The sequence below is a fragment of the Filobasidium floriforme genome (genome assembly GCF_021052385.1).
Source record: "Filobasidium floriforme strain CBS 6241 chromosome Unknown HD553scaffold_18, whole genome shotgun sequence".
Taxonomy (NCBI): domain Eukaryota; kingdom Fungi; phylum Basidiomycota; class Tremellomycetes; order Filobasidiales; family Filobasidiaceae; genus Filobasidium; species Filobasidium floriforme.
This window is the reverse complement of record NW_025763639.1, coordinates 622,751-637,607: the sequence shown is the minus strand read 5'-3', so window position 1 is coordinate 637,607 and position 14,857 is coordinate 622,751. Positions and strand designations below refer to the sequence as shown.

The following is a 14,857-nucleotide window of genomic DNA, read 5'->3' as shown; positions in this document are numbered from 1 at the left end:
CTATAAACTGGTATGGATGTTGCTCAACGACTACAACCCGGTCGATCTGCTCATTTACTGAACGTAAACAACTCGTTGATGATATCGCCATTCTCGGGCCGCTCGTCCTTGACCAGCGCGAAGGGGCTCGAGGTCTTGTCTGTGGCCAAGGCGGGCGGGTTCTTTAGTCTTCGCTTGACTTCGGTCTCGAAGAGCTGCAGGACGTGAGAGCAATTGGTTCAGCTGATGAGCAAAGCGATCCGTATAACTCTACTCACGGTAGCATAGGAGTGATCGAGAAAGTCGTCCAGGTTGAATTCGGGCTTGGTAAAGACCTCTTCAAAGATCTTGCCCATAGTCGAGACGTGGCTCAAGTAATGCTTTTGCAAGCCTTTGAGCTCCCATAAACTCGAATCCAGAGCGCCCGTCTTCAACGGGTCCTTCTCATCGGCGTCAAAGGGATCGGCGTTGCTGTCGTCGTCCTCATCGCCCGATGGCGCTATCACCGCCGTAGGTCGATGCAGCATGCCCATACATGATGGATGTCGCTTGAGCATGTTGTAGATGAAGGGAATTGTCATGACGGCCGAAGAAGGAGGAGCCGAAAGGGACAATCGGGCCAGGCGCTTCACAAACGACGCTACAAGTGCAGCAGGCAAGAGCCTATGAAGGTAATTCGTGCGATCAGCTTGTGCTCGGCCAATGGCCAGATTGATCAAGTTGACTCACGGTGATCGCAAAAAGGTCTCGGTCAATCGGAAAAACCTCGCTCGATGCTTGACGTGCAAGACCTCGCGATCCATGAAGCCGTACAACCTCTTGTAGAAATGAGGGTATTCCCTGATAGTAGAACGATACCCTCATCAGCTCATCGCTCTTCAGCCGGAAAGCGAGCCCGGCTAGACTCACAGGTTGTACTTCGACATCAAAATGAACAGACCGTTCAGTGACAGGAGCGCCAATGGTCCGCCCTGATCACAGAGACCGCCTAACCAGTCTGTGATCCTGACCACCCTCCCTCGGATCAAGTTGGGGAACAACACCGAATGCAGGACGAGCAGAATCGACCGAGTCTCTGGCTGCGACAAGCTGTAAGGCGGTACTTGATCAGTTTCCGCTTTCTCCGTGAGTTAGAGAAGCAAGCGCGACCTACGGCATGCCCAAGACGCCCAACCAACAATCCGTAAACACCTTTTTCTGACTGACGACGCTCCACACCAGGTTGTGCACATCCTTCTTGACCTTTTGCTTCTTGACCCGCTTTCGCTTGACACCCGTCTTCTTGTCCACCTCGACCTCGACCTCCTCCTCGGACGACGACTCGTCTTCGGACGAATCGAAAAAGTCCATCCAACTCTGCGGGTTCTCGCCGTTCTTGCCAGGCTTTTCCACGGCGCGTTTGGGCTTCTTCTTTGCCGGTTTCTTCGAGAGGTGGGGGAAGTAGAACTCGTTGATGTCTTCGGCGTTCTGAGGGAGGTTGTTGAGAGGGAGGATGAGGGAGAGGATGTTGCCGCTCATGCCGATGGGGAATGATCCACCGCCGGTTCCGGTAGAATAGGATTCGATCAGGTTGCTGAAGGAGAATCATCGCATTGATATCGCAATTAGCTCAGGCATCGCGAAAAGTGAAACGATAGGGAACTCACGAGAAGCCTTTGAAGACCGCCCATCGTAAGTCATCGTAATCGGCGAGCTTTTTACCGGCATCGTGTACGACATCGGCAGGTAGCTCGTTGTCCTCCATCGTTGCCTGGTTATCCTCGACGATTTCCCACAACCCCGTCGAATTGTTGACAGGTCGAGCAGCATTGGCCGCACTCGACCTGCCCGTCGGTCGGCTGCCTCGTAATGAGACGGTCGAGAGCACGAGCGCGTTCAACACGTAGGCAAGGTAGGCCGTAGCGATCTGGGGTCGTCCGATATGGGTCGACAGGTTCCCGGACAAGGGCGGCAAGAGCGAAAAGATCAAGCTCGATCCGGACTTTCTCAACGAAGGCTCCCTATCCCGAAGACACCCTGCCAGGATGTCGGCATAGTCGTACAGCCTCTCCTCCATCCATCGCCTGACCATCTTGCTCTGGTCCTTGACCTCATTCGTCTTCGTCCTATCAAAGGGCAGCAGTCCAAGGCCTTGTAGCCGATCCTCGTTGATGAACTTGTTGAACACCCGGTAGAGGGCCCAGATGGCCTTGTGAACGACTTCAGGTTCCGGGTGTCGAGCGAGGGAGAGCAAGGGGATGAGCGGGTTCGGATCGTACTCCGTTGACGTCAGCTGCTGTTCCAGTGCAGGCAGCATTCTCAAAGCCTTGACCTTGGTCGGATGAGCGAAAGCTTTGGCAGCCACAACAGCCTCCTTGGTCTTGGACGACCCGGCCGAAGCGGAGCCATTCTCCGTCCTGAGCGTATCCTTGTCAGACTTGATGCTCTTCACGCCCTTTCCCTCTCGTTTCCCTTCACCCTCATCGCCGGCCTTTCTCTTCTTCCCGGCTCCACTCGAGCTCGCTTTCGTCTTGCTCGACTCGACGGCGGTCGACCCTTTGAGATCGGCGGCAAACATGACGGCTTGTGCCCAACCGGCGAATCCGTTTCCAGGTAGATGTGTCTGTTCTGCTGGTCCTCCCCAGAGCTTTGTAAGGAATTCTTGAACCTGGTTATATACGGGTTCAGAGGATGTGGACTTGTGTTTTAGTTTGGATGGGAATTGAGGATGACGAGCTGCGATCTGCTGCAAGTGAGTATCGATGGGGACCACGTTTGGCTGAAGGGACCATGTCGAGTGAGGTTGAAGGAGGGAGGAGGTGGAGGTCGAACGGGAAATTCAGAAATCGAACAATCACGTGACACGCGCGCGCGTACGCCTCTCTCCGCTCACCTTGTCCATCGACATCAACCCGATACAATCCGCCACCTTTCTCCCGACACCCTTCAACCTGATCAACTCGGTCCTCCACTTGCCCCGCTCCTCTTCATCCTCGTACCTCAAGCTTCTCAAGAACGCTTGGACACCGCGCGTCGTTATCGTGCCCTCAACTGTGCCTTCGCCCAGGTCGGTATTGCCGTGCTCGGCGACCAAGAGCGCGAGACTGTTCACGATGAACCCGGCTCGATAGCCGAACCCTATCCCTCGCAGAGTCTGGTCCAGATTACGGTCAGATATCAGAGCAGAAGGAGGAGGGAAGAGACGATATTCGGTGTCCTGGGTTTCGAGCTCTAACGGCTGTTCCTCTGGTCCGACTGGGATCGCGCTTGCGCTCGCATTCGCCAGAGCCTCCGGTCCTGGATGTGGAAGCGTCAAGAGCACTGGCGAGAAGTGTGCTTGCAGCTTGTGCAAGAGGGATGTGATTCGAGGTACGTTGTTCGCCGACGAGGTGATGAAACTGTCATCCAATGCGTGTGGGGAATTTGTAATGGGCAAGGACGTAACGATTTATGATTATATGTATTTGCAAGATAAGAGAGATACAACCCAGAGAATCAGCCCTCTGTTCTCGATTTCCACCCTATCCCCAGTCTCCATCGCTCGAGGCCCTTCGCCCGCTCCGTGTCCTCTAATGACTACAAGACTCGACAAGGTTACACCGCACAGCCTTCCTATACACAGTTCCCCCGAAACGATCATTGACCCAGAGAGAAAACAAAGTCGACTTACGAGATCAGACACTCCCACCCTTCCTGCCTGACCACCCTCACGCCCTTTGGTAGCTCGTCCCTATCGTATGCTTTCCCGAAGAGTAACGGGTCGAGCTCTTTCCAATGTGCGTATTGGTCCATTAGGGGTAGAGGTAAAAGCGGAGCTCTGGGTCGACTTTCTCCTGTTGAAGGGTCTGCAGAACGACCTTCGGAATCACCCATCGGGACACTGCTAGTCGCTCCGGGCGTTAAATTGGGCAACTGGAAATAATCGGCAAACCAGGCCTTGTCCCTCTCCTCCCTCTCTGCCTTTCCTGTGATAGCCCTGTCTGATTCATTATGTTCTGCTACAGCTGAGTTCGGTAAAACGGAGACGATCCATATCTTGGTCTTCGTTTGACGTAAGAGAATCACCCGATCGGGATTAGGGATGGCTCGGGAGTATTCTTCTAGGGGTTCGTCTTCCTCCGGGTCATCGATTTCTTGCTCATGTACTTGTTCTTGTTCCTCTGGGTTTCGTTGTGCTGGAGGTACGGCGGAGATGTGCTTGGGCCTGTCTTCTACCTTCGAATCTGCTTGCGAGGTATGAAACACCGCGTTGGAGCTTGATGAGACGTCCAAAGGGAGCTCTGGCATGATCGGGATGGCGGTATCAAGCTCAGTCTGGGGGTGTTCCTCTATCTTGACCATGCTCGAGGTCGATGTAACGGTCGTCATCATCGTCGTTGTCGATATCGAATCTTTCCAGGTCGACTCGCTCATTTCCAACTTGACCTGACTGGCAACGAAAGAATTTGAAGATTCGACCTTCATTGCGCTGGATGCGTCTTCTACCTTGACGAGCTCTTCAGGTGCAGGTGACGAGGTGCTGGACCCGGGGTAGCTTTTAGTTCTGGTCGGCAGTGCGAGTCTGTGCCAAACGAACGTCTGTCCGACAGGTAACGTACTGTGGGCAAATACATAATCGATGATCAGCAAGCTTCAACTCTAAGTGATAGGGGACCCGCTCACTTTCTCAGGGACAGCTCGTCTGGCGTCAGGTCGATCGAGGTCCATCCTCCCGGGAAGGGTGGTCTCGAGGCCGTCATCAGGGGTCTTGCCAGGTTGCGCAGGAGCAGAGAGGTATTTCTTCGGAACAGGATGACTCGATTTAGGTCTCTATCTTTATGGCTCAGAGGTATGGCTAAGAGGTATGGCTGATTGAAGTGTAGAAAGAGGTCTGCCTGAATTCAGGTCGCAGGTCGTTCGATTCAACTTTTGCAAGAGTTTCACTCGACTTAATTGTACGCGTCATCGCATCGGATGACCGACGAAGAGTCTCAGCTCTGATGGGTTCGCTGCCTTTCCTTTGATTCCGGATCAACCGGAAGATGTTCCGGCCTTCCCGGACCGGACTCGAGAACGACGGGCGGGGTATTCTTTGCGAGTTCGACCATATATAAAGAGAGAGAGACAACAACTTGACAATGACTTGCCCATCATCATCCCGACCTCTCTACTTGTTCACCGCTTCACCGACACTCTTCTCTTCTCTCTCACTTCTACCGAAAACTATCCCAATCATGCCCTCCAAAGTTCTCATCTGTGGCAAGTCCAGGTTGAGCTGATGTATTCCGCCGAGATCCCGTGCTGATTTACGATACGCTTGTCTTTCCTTTCTGCCTATAGGAAACGTCAAGCAGAACCTCGTCTGGGCTACCGAGGATGCCAAGGAGATTCTCGGTGCCGCTGATGCCGAGATTGTGGTAAGTCGACAGCGGCATAGAGGCACTCGTAACGAGAACGCCCATCGCTAAGTGTCCATTCCGCTGTTTTGTTGCGTGCCTGCAGCCTTTCACCAGCCAGTCGAGGGAAGAGTTCTTGAACGACCTCAAGGGCAAGTACTCGGATATTGTCGCCATCTACCGGTTAGTCCTCGCGCTCGCGACACGTCGTTTCGCTGTCTCCTGCTGACTCTATCTGCGCGCCTTTTAGACACAACGACTCTGCCAACTCGATCGGCGTGTTCGACCCCGAGATCATCAACGCCCTCCCTTCGTCCGTCAAGTACATCTGCCACAACGGAGCCGGGTACGACCAGATCGACCTCCCCTCCTCGACCGCACGTGGGATCGAGGTCTCCCACACCCCCGGTGCCGTCGATGATGCCACGGCGACGACGGCCATGTTCCTCATCCTCTCTTCGTTGCGTCAATACTGGAAGGCCGAGACCAACGCCCGATCGGGCAAGTGGAAGCAAGGTCTTTCGCCCGCTCACGACCCCGAGGGCAAAACGATCGGGATCATCGGCATGGGAGGTATCGGATCCGTCGTCGGCAAGCGATGCTTGGCCTTCGGCATGAAGGTCATTTACCACAACCGGAACCCCATCTCGCCCGCTCCCGATTTCGAATGCGAATACGTCGCCGACCGTGACGAGCTCTTGAAGCGGAGCGATATCGTCAGCTTGAACTTGCCCCTCAATGACAAGACCAAGGGTAGTTTCGGCAAGGCCGAATTTGAAAAGATGAAGGATGGCAGCATCTTGATCAACACGGCTCGAGGTGGTGTGGTCGACCAGGAAGCCCTGATCGAGGCTTTGACCAACGGCAAGGTAAGCCGCATCGCTCTCTTCCAGCTAATCTTGATAATATGTTTCCTCTCCAATCCTGACAAACCGACACTTCCACCACACAGCTCTACTCGGCCGGTCTTGACGTCTTCCCCAACGAACCCGAGATCGACCAACGTCTCGTCGAGATGAACCACATCACCCTCCTACCTCACATGGGTACCGAGGCTCGAGGCACTCAGCGCAAGGTCAGTCGGAGTTCACCTCGCGCTGCTCTTCTATTCACGCTGTGCTGACAAATCGACTCGCCCCCCTGCTTCCCGTAGATGGAATGCCAGGCTTTGAAGAACATCGCTTCCGCCCTCCAGGGCAAGGGATTGATCAACCAGGTCGCCGAGCAGAAGCAAAAGAAGTAAGCGAGCGAGAGAGGGCCAGGTGGTGGTGGCAAAGGGGGAAAAGGCATCTAGAACGCGGCTGGCATTTTTTTGGTTGTACGATAGAGACAAGATCAGTGTAAAGAGATCATACCGACATTACATCATGCATGTTCATAACAAACCACATCGGATCTGGGTGGTCGCAACGGAGGGATTGCGTTTCCAACATTTTTTTTCTGGATGGTATAGGCACTGCATGATCGTCTTCGCACTCGAAATCAGGTCAAACCGCGTTTGGAGGCCAAGTCGACAGTATCGGCAATCGAGGCAGTTCTTCTCTCCATTGAGATGCATACAGAGTGCATACAGTTAGCAGCAGACGGTGTGCAAATGCTCAAACACGATCATCACTAATAAGCCTCACTGTAAAGGTGGCAATCGGTGCGCCCGATCCGTCGAGCTGATGAGCTTTGTCGTGTGAAGCTGAATGCTAGTGGTGCTTCCTAATTCAAAACCCCTCGTCAGGATTCTCCGTTGGCTGGTACCCCACCCGACTTCAAACCAGCAGCTCAAGATAAGAGCAAGAGGCTGGCCGTTCAGTTTCAAGTCGACCGATTTGAGGTAATTGTCGACCATACAGTGAGGTTCGCGCGTGGACGGAACGCTTTGTTAGCGATCTGCTAGGCGCGCGTTCCGTCCAGGCGTGGATGCACCTGTAGTATCAGCGGTATGGTTCTTCAAGATCCGGTGACGAATCACTTCAGGCGAAAACGAGCTCGGCTGCTCTGTAGTATGGACCCGCTTATCGGGCCAAGTCAGCGTCGTCAAGGCTGAGTGCAATAATCGACCCAGGTCTATCGCTTGCTATAAGCATATACTAGGGTGATAACAACGACGAGGACGATCATCAGGACATGTTCGGGGCGGACGGCGAGGAAGACGAAGGAGACGGACAACCTGTATGAAGCGTCGACGGGAATCGAACCGCGGCGATCCGTAATTTTACCCGTCATTGGTTTTGGAACGCTTCAAAACGCTGCACAGCATTTGATGCTATGCGCTATAATGCCAGGAGCTTCAACCTTTGCTATGATCTGAGCTGGCCTAGGTGTCTTTTGATAGGTAGCTGCAGCCGGCGTAGAGAGACCTGAAGCCGGTGCCAAATATTTGAAGGAGTGATGAGTTCGAGGACCATCAAGAAGGTGTCGTGTTTAAGATTGTAAAACGTCTATCACGCGTGCCTCCATCTCGTCTGAATCCAGATAGAGCTCGATGAACCTTGGTTCCGCTGTGGTCGGCGTCAGCCTTCGCGCATCGTGGCCAACTCTCCAAGTAGGTAGTAGGTCTCGTCTATTTACTTCTTGTCAAGCTAGGCGCTCTTTATCCAATCGGCATTTCGTTTCACTCTGCTTAGTACGTACTTGACGTCAAGCTATGTACCTTATGTCGTACGTAATCTAGAATGTACATCGCATGAGACCGGAAAGCTTGTGACAAGAAATCCAGACCAAACCGAGTGGCCCACCCTTCTCAAATTCCCCCCAAATGCGTCATCGTTGTGGCAGATATCGTTGTCTACACTAGGGAAATTATGTAGGCCATTTCTGTCTAGGAAACCTTCTGCTCTGGTAGCGTTCCTCCTCCATTTAGCTGGATAACGGTAGGTCCGCGCGCAGGCGTCATGTCAGCAGGAAGATGACAGATGATCACAGATGAAGGATCGAGTGTCCCTTCTTCCCGCTCACTGCTGTACTCACGAAAGTGAATGCGCGATCTAGAGAGCCTTTATCCCGCTTCAGATACCCGGTACACCATCCCATAGCTGCAGCTAGAGTGAGGTAGTTTACCATTGAAGCGCTTGTTATAGAAGTTTGTTTGCCACATGTATCGGATCAAGCGCGGGCTTTACGGTGAAACGCGCTTCTTCCATGTGAACTGTTTCGGACTGGTCGTATATTGAAGGGTCACTCCGAACCTCGACTAAGCATGTGGACTCCAGTGCGGTGGTGAACGGCCTAGCGAGAGCTTCGGCCGATCTGAAACGATTCCTGACACCGGAATCTGCTGCGAAGCCCGTGCCGATACCGATGACTTTACGGGGTCTCAAGATCGACAGCGCGCCTGCGAGCACACCAAGTTCACTCTTGACCTGACATACCATCCCGCCCGATTAAAGTCCAGGTCCTTGATATTGCTGCCTTCGACGAGGAAGAAGAAGATGTTACTCAGTCTAATCCCAGCATCACCTGCGGACTGGTTTCTCCCGAACTTCAAGTGCCTCGCCCTGCATTGCTCCCTCAGGGGATTCAGGACGCTGGGCCTAGTGTAGGCTTGTTTACGCCGGTGAATATTCCGCCGCCATGGACTCAGAATAATGCAGTCAAATGTTCTGCCCTGCGCCTTACGACCCTTTCCCCTGAAAAGGCGACTCTGCCTGATTTTCTAGGATATTTGCCTTGTCAATCAGAGATGCTAAAGATAACGCCCTCCTTTCCTTCTATGCGTGCTGATCTTTTATTTCTGGTCGTATATCTCTCATCAAAACAAAAAGGAGAGATCGTATTACAAAAAATGCCACTCCGAAAGAAACGAAACACGAATTACTGTCAGAACCCCATGCACACGCCTCTACCCGTTCTCATTCCTCTCATAAATTTTGGTGAAGGACGAATAGAAGGTCCAGGTGCTAGGTGAAGGTCGACGAGAAGTGCGAGAGAAGCCGAGTCCGACGTGCAAAGGAAAGAATGAAGTGCCGGAGGTTTGCGTAAGAGATTACGATGAGCGATGAGCGTGTCGGATAGGAGAGGTCTATCGAAGGTGATTGAATTCAGTCCTGATGGTGCGATGACATCGAGGAAGGTCCAGTCTGGCTTATTGTCGTCCAGAATGCCTGAATCGACATCTGCTTTCCCGGTCCCATCCGTCTTGACCCGCCCTGATTCGTCATGTTGTTTGTCTTGTTCCGATATCGTCCTAGACCCTCCATCGATCTTCGAAGGCAATCCCGATCTCCCCACATCCATTTCCTCGTCCGCGCACTCTCCACTCTTCCAACCCGTGCCCCCAGTGCTCCCACGCTCCCTGTCCATCTGCTCCTGCCGCACCTCGATACCCGAAGCCTCACGCCGTTCCCCGATCCACCATCACTCTTCCCATCCATCCCGCATCCATCGACCCCTGATATTTTGAAGGAGAGACTCTTATCGGTAAACCCGCTGGTTGTGCAGCAGTTCTATCGAGACGACCGAGTTTCCACGGACGACCTGATACGTGACAAACGCGCAGTCGAAGGGATGCATGAGAGATAAGACAGCAGAGTGGCGAAAGGACGGTCTATCAGCTCTCTTCCCGCCTTGATGCCGAGAACAAGCACGACAACCTCGAAACTATTTGCATACTCACGGTAGTCTTGATCGGGACCGTCTCCCCACCCCCGACGTCCTCCATGGTGTCATCGAGGACCAAGTTGAGGAACATGTCGTATCCTCGGAGGGTCCCGCTGATGTACCTGTTGGCGTTGAGGTGTAGACGGACGGGCTTGTCCATGTACTGATCATAGCGTGCGAAAAGGGAGGTCAGCTTAGGGCAGCTCGGGAACGGCTATGTTGCGGCGCGAGAAGCTCACCTTTTTGAGTTCGGGTTGTTGAGCGCGGGACATTGTGGAAGTGGTAGGTGTAGAGTAGCTGAGTCTATGAGTCTGTACGAGTCTGCTTCTGAGACAACTCGAGGTGGATATCATCGATCGATTACAACATTACGACTCTGTAACGTATGTCAACCTCGAGGTCGAGAAATAGGTGAAGCTCAATTTAATTCGCTCATTCCCCATCCCGCGCTGGGAAAAAGTACCACCTCCCTTGACCTCCTACCCGTCGTCATCTCTCTCATCCTCTCACAAGATTTCGCCATCCGAAATATCGTCAAAGGAAATCAAAATCTCTTGATACGACTCCAACTCCACAACCAATCTCCGATACACATATACTGAATACCTAAAATCTGCATCTTGATCCATCTATCTCTTCAACCCAATTAACCCAGGCGAAACCAGAACAAACCAAACAATCACGGCCTGAATCGAATTGGACCGGAACCTTCTGCTCTCAAATCCTCTCGACTTCCCGAAATACCTAGATCGTCCACGAACAACCTACTCACCTCGCAAAAGAAGCCGTTCTAATCTTGTTAGGACCATTTCACCATGGCGGAATCCATGTGGGCACCCTCGAACCGAGCCAAACTCGGTGCCGCTAGCTCTACCGGCTCGGCCTCCTCTTCCTCCGAAAAGACCTCTAAACCCCTCACCTCGAAAATCGCATCCTCCTCCTCTTCTTCTTCCAAACCTGCAGGAACAGCTTCGACGAGACCTCCTCCCGTACCACGATCTGCTAGTGGAAAACACGACCTCCCGCCTCACCAGACGCACTCTCGAGGATCGTCTGCCGCTGGTCAAAAGGCGTTGACGCTGGGTGAAGAAGCTTCCCGTCAACGAGCTTATGCCGCGCTGAATAACCCTCAGGCGAATGCAGGACCCGGCGGGTTTGGAGGTTCAACGAGAGGTAGTCGTGGTGGATATCACGGTGGACATGGGCACGGACAACAACACGCCGGTTTCACCGTGGTAGAGCCTTCTTCGGCTATGAACGGGGGTCGACGAGGAGGTTCTGCTAGCGGAAGAGGGAACAGGAGGCAGGAAAAGGAAGAACTCTGGAAGTCCATCTGGGGTGACTCTGATGAGGAGGACAACAACAACAACAACAACGATAGCAAGGAGAAAGCCAAGAGCGATGCCGACGACAAGTCGAAATCAGGGTCACAGAACGGCTCTGCTACCAAACCTGTTGTCTCTGCAAAGTCTGCCGGCGTTCACGATGATGACGACTCGGACGATCCGAATCAACCGGGCGTCGTGGACAAGGAGATCGAGCGTGAATCCCGAGATCGCACAGATCCAGGGTTGAAGAAGAAGCTCGGAGTTGAAGATTCGATCTGGGCGCCGAAGAACAGGCAGGCTGCGGCGGGTTCGGTAGGAGGAAAGAAGGACCAGGGCGTTGGAAAGGAAACGGTGGAAAAGAAGGTGGATGATCTGGGTGCCAAGATCCAGGCCGTCAAGATCGAGGACAAGCCGACGACGGTAGCTACAGCAGAAGTACCTGCTCAGCCTGCCTTGGCCGCACCTATATCGACCCCCGCTGCACCTGCCGAACCGGTCAAACCTAAAACTCTGGAACCCATCTCGCGTTTCCTGCAGACGGACCCTACGGAATCTTCGGGGATCAACTGGGCCGACGATGATGAGGAGGACGAGGTCGGCGGGTTCATGGAGGATGTCATGGCCCAGTGGGGAATGGGCGGTGCGGCTGCAGCGACAGATAAAAAGGAGGAAGAGGAGAAGGTCGAGGAGGAAGTGACCGATGCCGGGGCGGATAGCGGGGTAGAGGATGACAAGGAGCCAGAACGGAAGGTTGAACAGGAGCCGACGCTCGAACCGGTGGTGGAGGACCAGGAGAAGAAGGAAGACGTACGGCCCAAGGCGGCCAAAATTCCCCTGGCCGATCGGATAGATTGGGACCGACGGACGGCAGCCCCAGCCGTCAATGAACCGCCTCGAGGTCCGAGTGCGGGAACGTCGTCCTGGAGATCCGAATCGAATCAACACCACCAACACCCGCGTCACGATGGAGCTCCACGGGGTGGACGGGGCAGAGGAGGGCATTCAAGGCAGCAGTCTTTCGATCACTCGGCATCGCCGCATCATCATGATCGACAGGCTCGGGGCGGGAACGGAAGGCGGCCAACGGAGTTACTATCCTTGCCGGACTCGCCCGTGACCCCGGCATCGACGGCGATTGTCACCCCGACACCGTCAATGACGAGTGCAGACGAACATCCGCCTAGAAATAGAAAGGCCCAGGGTAACGACGTGGGCGTGGAAGCGCGAAAGACGAGGACGGAGAGGCCCAAGTTGGCCCTCCAGGATTCGACGTTCAAACGGATGACCCGAGGTCTGCTCGGTGGTCCAGGTGGACAGGGAGGAGCGAGACCAACCGATGGCGGCAACAACAGCAATAACCGGTTCGTAAGAAAACAGGACGGGCGACAAGCGCCTGCGTCGCCCGTCATCCCGCTCGCACCCGTCGAGCCGTCGATCGCGACGCCTACGGGGATTCCGGACGATTTCGGCGGTAACGACGATGGTTGGAACGAGGTGAAACCGAAAGGGCGTAGTCAGAGGGGTAGGAAGAGGAATGTGTGAGGCTTCCACGACATGGAAGGAATCATCGCAGGACAATGCTCGGCCCGCCGACGACAACAGGAGGACCCGGGTTCCGTTTACGTTTGGCTGCTCGATGCTAGGTCATTGCTTTGTCTGTAGTTTGTGCTTGCATATAGGTCAGGTTATCTTACAGTAGTTGTGTTCGATCTATGTAGTGCTTCGGTCTTGTCAAACAGTCACATATCATCATAATGCCCGTACTTGACCGAGAGTGTTGAGCATTCGAGAGAGCCCAATTATGTAGTCCGGTCATAAATTGATGGAGTCTACTTCCTTGTTCGCCATTCCGTATCGCTCATTTCTCATCGGGAATCAAGCCAAGAGGGTCCGCCTCGGCTAGGTCGAATTTTCCTTCTTATCATAGGTAGCTACCCGTCTAGTTTGATAGAGTAAAGCCGGACGCAAGGGAGAGATCGTGCGTTGCCAATCATCGGGAACGATCTTTTCATCTTCGTCCATGTCTTCCAGCTAGAACAGAACATCATGTCAGCGCTCATGGATCAGGTGATTCAGCGCACTCGCCGACTGACAAAAACAAGATCTTTGGCGATCGCTTTCCACGAAAAGGATTCGCCCTCCATACTGCATCTATTCTCCGCAGCGGACAGGATGTAGTACGCCTCAAGACCGATCTTTTGGATGGCCCACCAATATTGACACGAAGGTTGATCGGAGCTGCCGCCCATGCTACATGCATAGCGGGCGAGATGGTGGGCCCGGAAGTGTACAGCCACTGCAAATACCCAGAGCGGATCGTAGCCATCTTCTCTCGATACTTCTTCCCAGAGCCGTCCGACCAATAAACTGGGTACGATAGACAGGTCGTACTTGTCGGCAAGGGCCTTCACGTTGTTCATGTCGCAGATCTCGAAATCCTGCAAATCGGCTTCGGGATATCTGACATCGTCAAGAAGGAGGAACACCAAGCGTAGAGATTTTGCGTCATCGTCGACGGTAATGGTGTAGGCCTCGTCCGTGTCAAGGTGGCTGCGGTTTTGTCTAGGTTGTGCGCTATCGTCGTTTGTATTGTCGCGGGCAGGACTTCCAACGATTAACATATCCCTGAATACGGGACTGATCACACTTCATAAGCCACAATGGTACCGAACATCCCTCATCTAGATGACGAACCTCAACAGTAACAGCTTCTTCTTCACCATGACCGTCTGGCCACCGCGGCAACGTAACGTGTAGACTCGATCGTCGTCCATGTTTAGACGGTAGAATAATTCTGTATAGCTGTCCCTCGGAGATTGGGATATTGGTTCTGTACGTTCCGTAGCTCTGTAGAGATTGGAAGTGCGACATCCTTTGAGCTTGTGCGCCTTGTCTCGGCGATCGGGGACTAAACGGCTCGACTGACCGTTCGATTGGCAAGTAATCACATAAATTAGACTTGCGAGTGCGATATACGAGTACCATTCACGCATATACGGTGAAGAAAGAGAGAGAGAGAGAGAGAGAGAGAGAGAGAGAGAGAGAGAGATGTACAGTTGGACGGCTTCTTCGAGAATTTCGATCCCTGGAGACGAATCAGCTTCCGATCGGCCAGGGGTCCTTTGGCTGCTTTGTTCTTCTCTCTTCCCCTCCGTTAGCCGACTGATCATTTGTACAACGACAATGCCATACTTTGCGGAGCAGTCCTTGGGAAAAATCGAGGTACAATATGTTTGAATATCGATATGTCACGCTGTCGCATGCGAGCAGAAAGTCCCCCCGTACGCAGCTATCTGTTTCAGAATGCGCGGACGTATTTGTTGGAATCAGTAGCTGAGCGCCGAGGCCTTTGTTCGACCTGATAAATCGAATCGTCTGGAAGAGGGTCTGGTTGCCACAAACATGGTTCGATCGAGAAACAGTCAGATATCGTGATTTCTTGCTGATTTTTACAGGCTCGCAACGCCGGCTTGTGGATCGTTAAGTGTCAAGTGCCTGTCGTCGGTGAAAGAACCGATCACCATCTTGAGGCATTGGAAACGCAAGGGATCGGCACTTGGAAGCTTTGGGGATGCAATGACGTCCGCAAAATACTGTCAAGAGGGC

General features: G+C 53.4%; 6 protein-coding genes across 6 annotated transcripts; 2 read left to right on the top strand and 4 right to left on the bottom strand.

Moving 5' to 3' along the window:
* Nucleotides 1-50: 50 nt before the first annotated feature.
* Nucleotides 51-2,275, bottom strand: HD553DRAFT_274934 (CBF/Mak21 family-domain-containing protein; the record flags this gene model as incomplete). The annotated part of the gene is made up of 6 exons (XM_046177881.1): nucleotides 51-194; nucleotides 258-642; nucleotides 709-819; nucleotides 889-1,068; nucleotides 1,133-1,552; nucleotides 1,626-2,275. 6 exons carry the CDS (start codon nucleotides 2,273-2,275, stop codon nucleotides 51-53), a joined length of 1,890 nt encoding a protein of 629 aa, XP_046034804.1.
* Nucleotides 2,276-2,518: 243 nt separating this feature from the next.
* Nucleotides 2,519-4,700, bottom strand: HD553DRAFT_255789 (DNA glycosylase; the record flags this gene model as incomplete). The annotated part of the gene is made up of 8 exons (XM_046177353.1): nucleotides 2,519-2,737; nucleotides 2,852-3,096; nucleotides 3,163-3,356; nucleotides 3,629-3,775; nucleotides 3,872-3,918; nucleotides 3,961-4,116; nucleotides 4,531-4,555; nucleotides 4,621-4,700. Coding segments are annotated over 8 exons (1,113 nt in total), but the record flags the coding sequence as incomplete, so codon positions are not given.
* Nucleotides 4,701-5,052: 352 nt separating this feature from the next.
* On the top strand, nucleotides 5,053-6,721 carry HD553DRAFT_351637 (D-isomer specific 2-hydroxyacid dehydrogenase). The gene is made up of 6 exons (XM_046183630.1): nucleotides 5,053-5,196; nucleotides 5,278-5,354; nucleotides 5,440-5,516; nucleotides 5,584-6,202; nucleotides 6,286-6,408; nucleotides 6,487-6,721. The coding sequence occupies exons 1-6, from the start codon at nucleotides 5,076-5,078 to the stop codon at nucleotides 6,574-6,576; spliced, it is 1,107 nt and encodes a 368-aa protein (XP_046034802.1). The 5' UTR covers nucleotides 5,053-5,075; the 3' UTR covers nucleotides 6,577-6,721.
* Nucleotides 6,722-9,737: 3,016 nt separating this feature from the next.
* On the bottom strand, nucleotides 9,738-10,195 carry HD553DRAFT_344263 (uncharacterized protein; the record flags this gene model as incomplete). Its single annotated transcript, XM_046182969.1, has 3 exons — nucleotides 9,738-9,800; nucleotides 9,940-10,086; nucleotides 10,163-10,195. 3 exons carry the CDS (start codon nucleotides 10,193-10,195, stop codon nucleotides 9,738-9,740), a joined length of 243 nt encoding a protein of 80 aa, XP_046034801.1.
* A 288-nt stretch (nucleotides 10,196-10,483) lies between these two features.
* On the top strand, nucleotides 10,484-12,971 carry HD553DRAFT_84014 (uncharacterized protein). The gene has a single exon (XM_046184537.1). It carries the CDS (start codon nucleotides 10,739-10,741, stop codon nucleotides 12,791-12,793), a length of 2,055 nt encoding a protein of 684 aa, XP_046034800.1. The 5' UTR covers nucleotides 10,484-10,738; the 3' UTR covers nucleotides 12,794-12,971.
* On the bottom strand, nucleotides 12,972-14,241 carry HD553DRAFT_84013 (uncharacterized protein). The gene is made up of 4 exons (XM_046184536.1): nucleotides 14,178-14,241; nucleotides 13,946-14,098; nucleotides 13,345-13,888; nucleotides 12,972-13,282 (listed from the first exon to the last, which is right to left on the bottom strand). The coding sequence occupies exons 1-4, from the start codon at nucleotides 14,234-14,236 to the stop codon at nucleotides 13,151-13,153; spliced, it is 888 nt and encodes a 295-aa protein (XP_046034799.1). The 5' UTR covers nucleotides 14,237-14,241; the 3' UTR covers nucleotides 12,972-13,150.
* Between the last annotated feature and the right edge of the window lie 616 nt (nucleotides 14,242-14,857).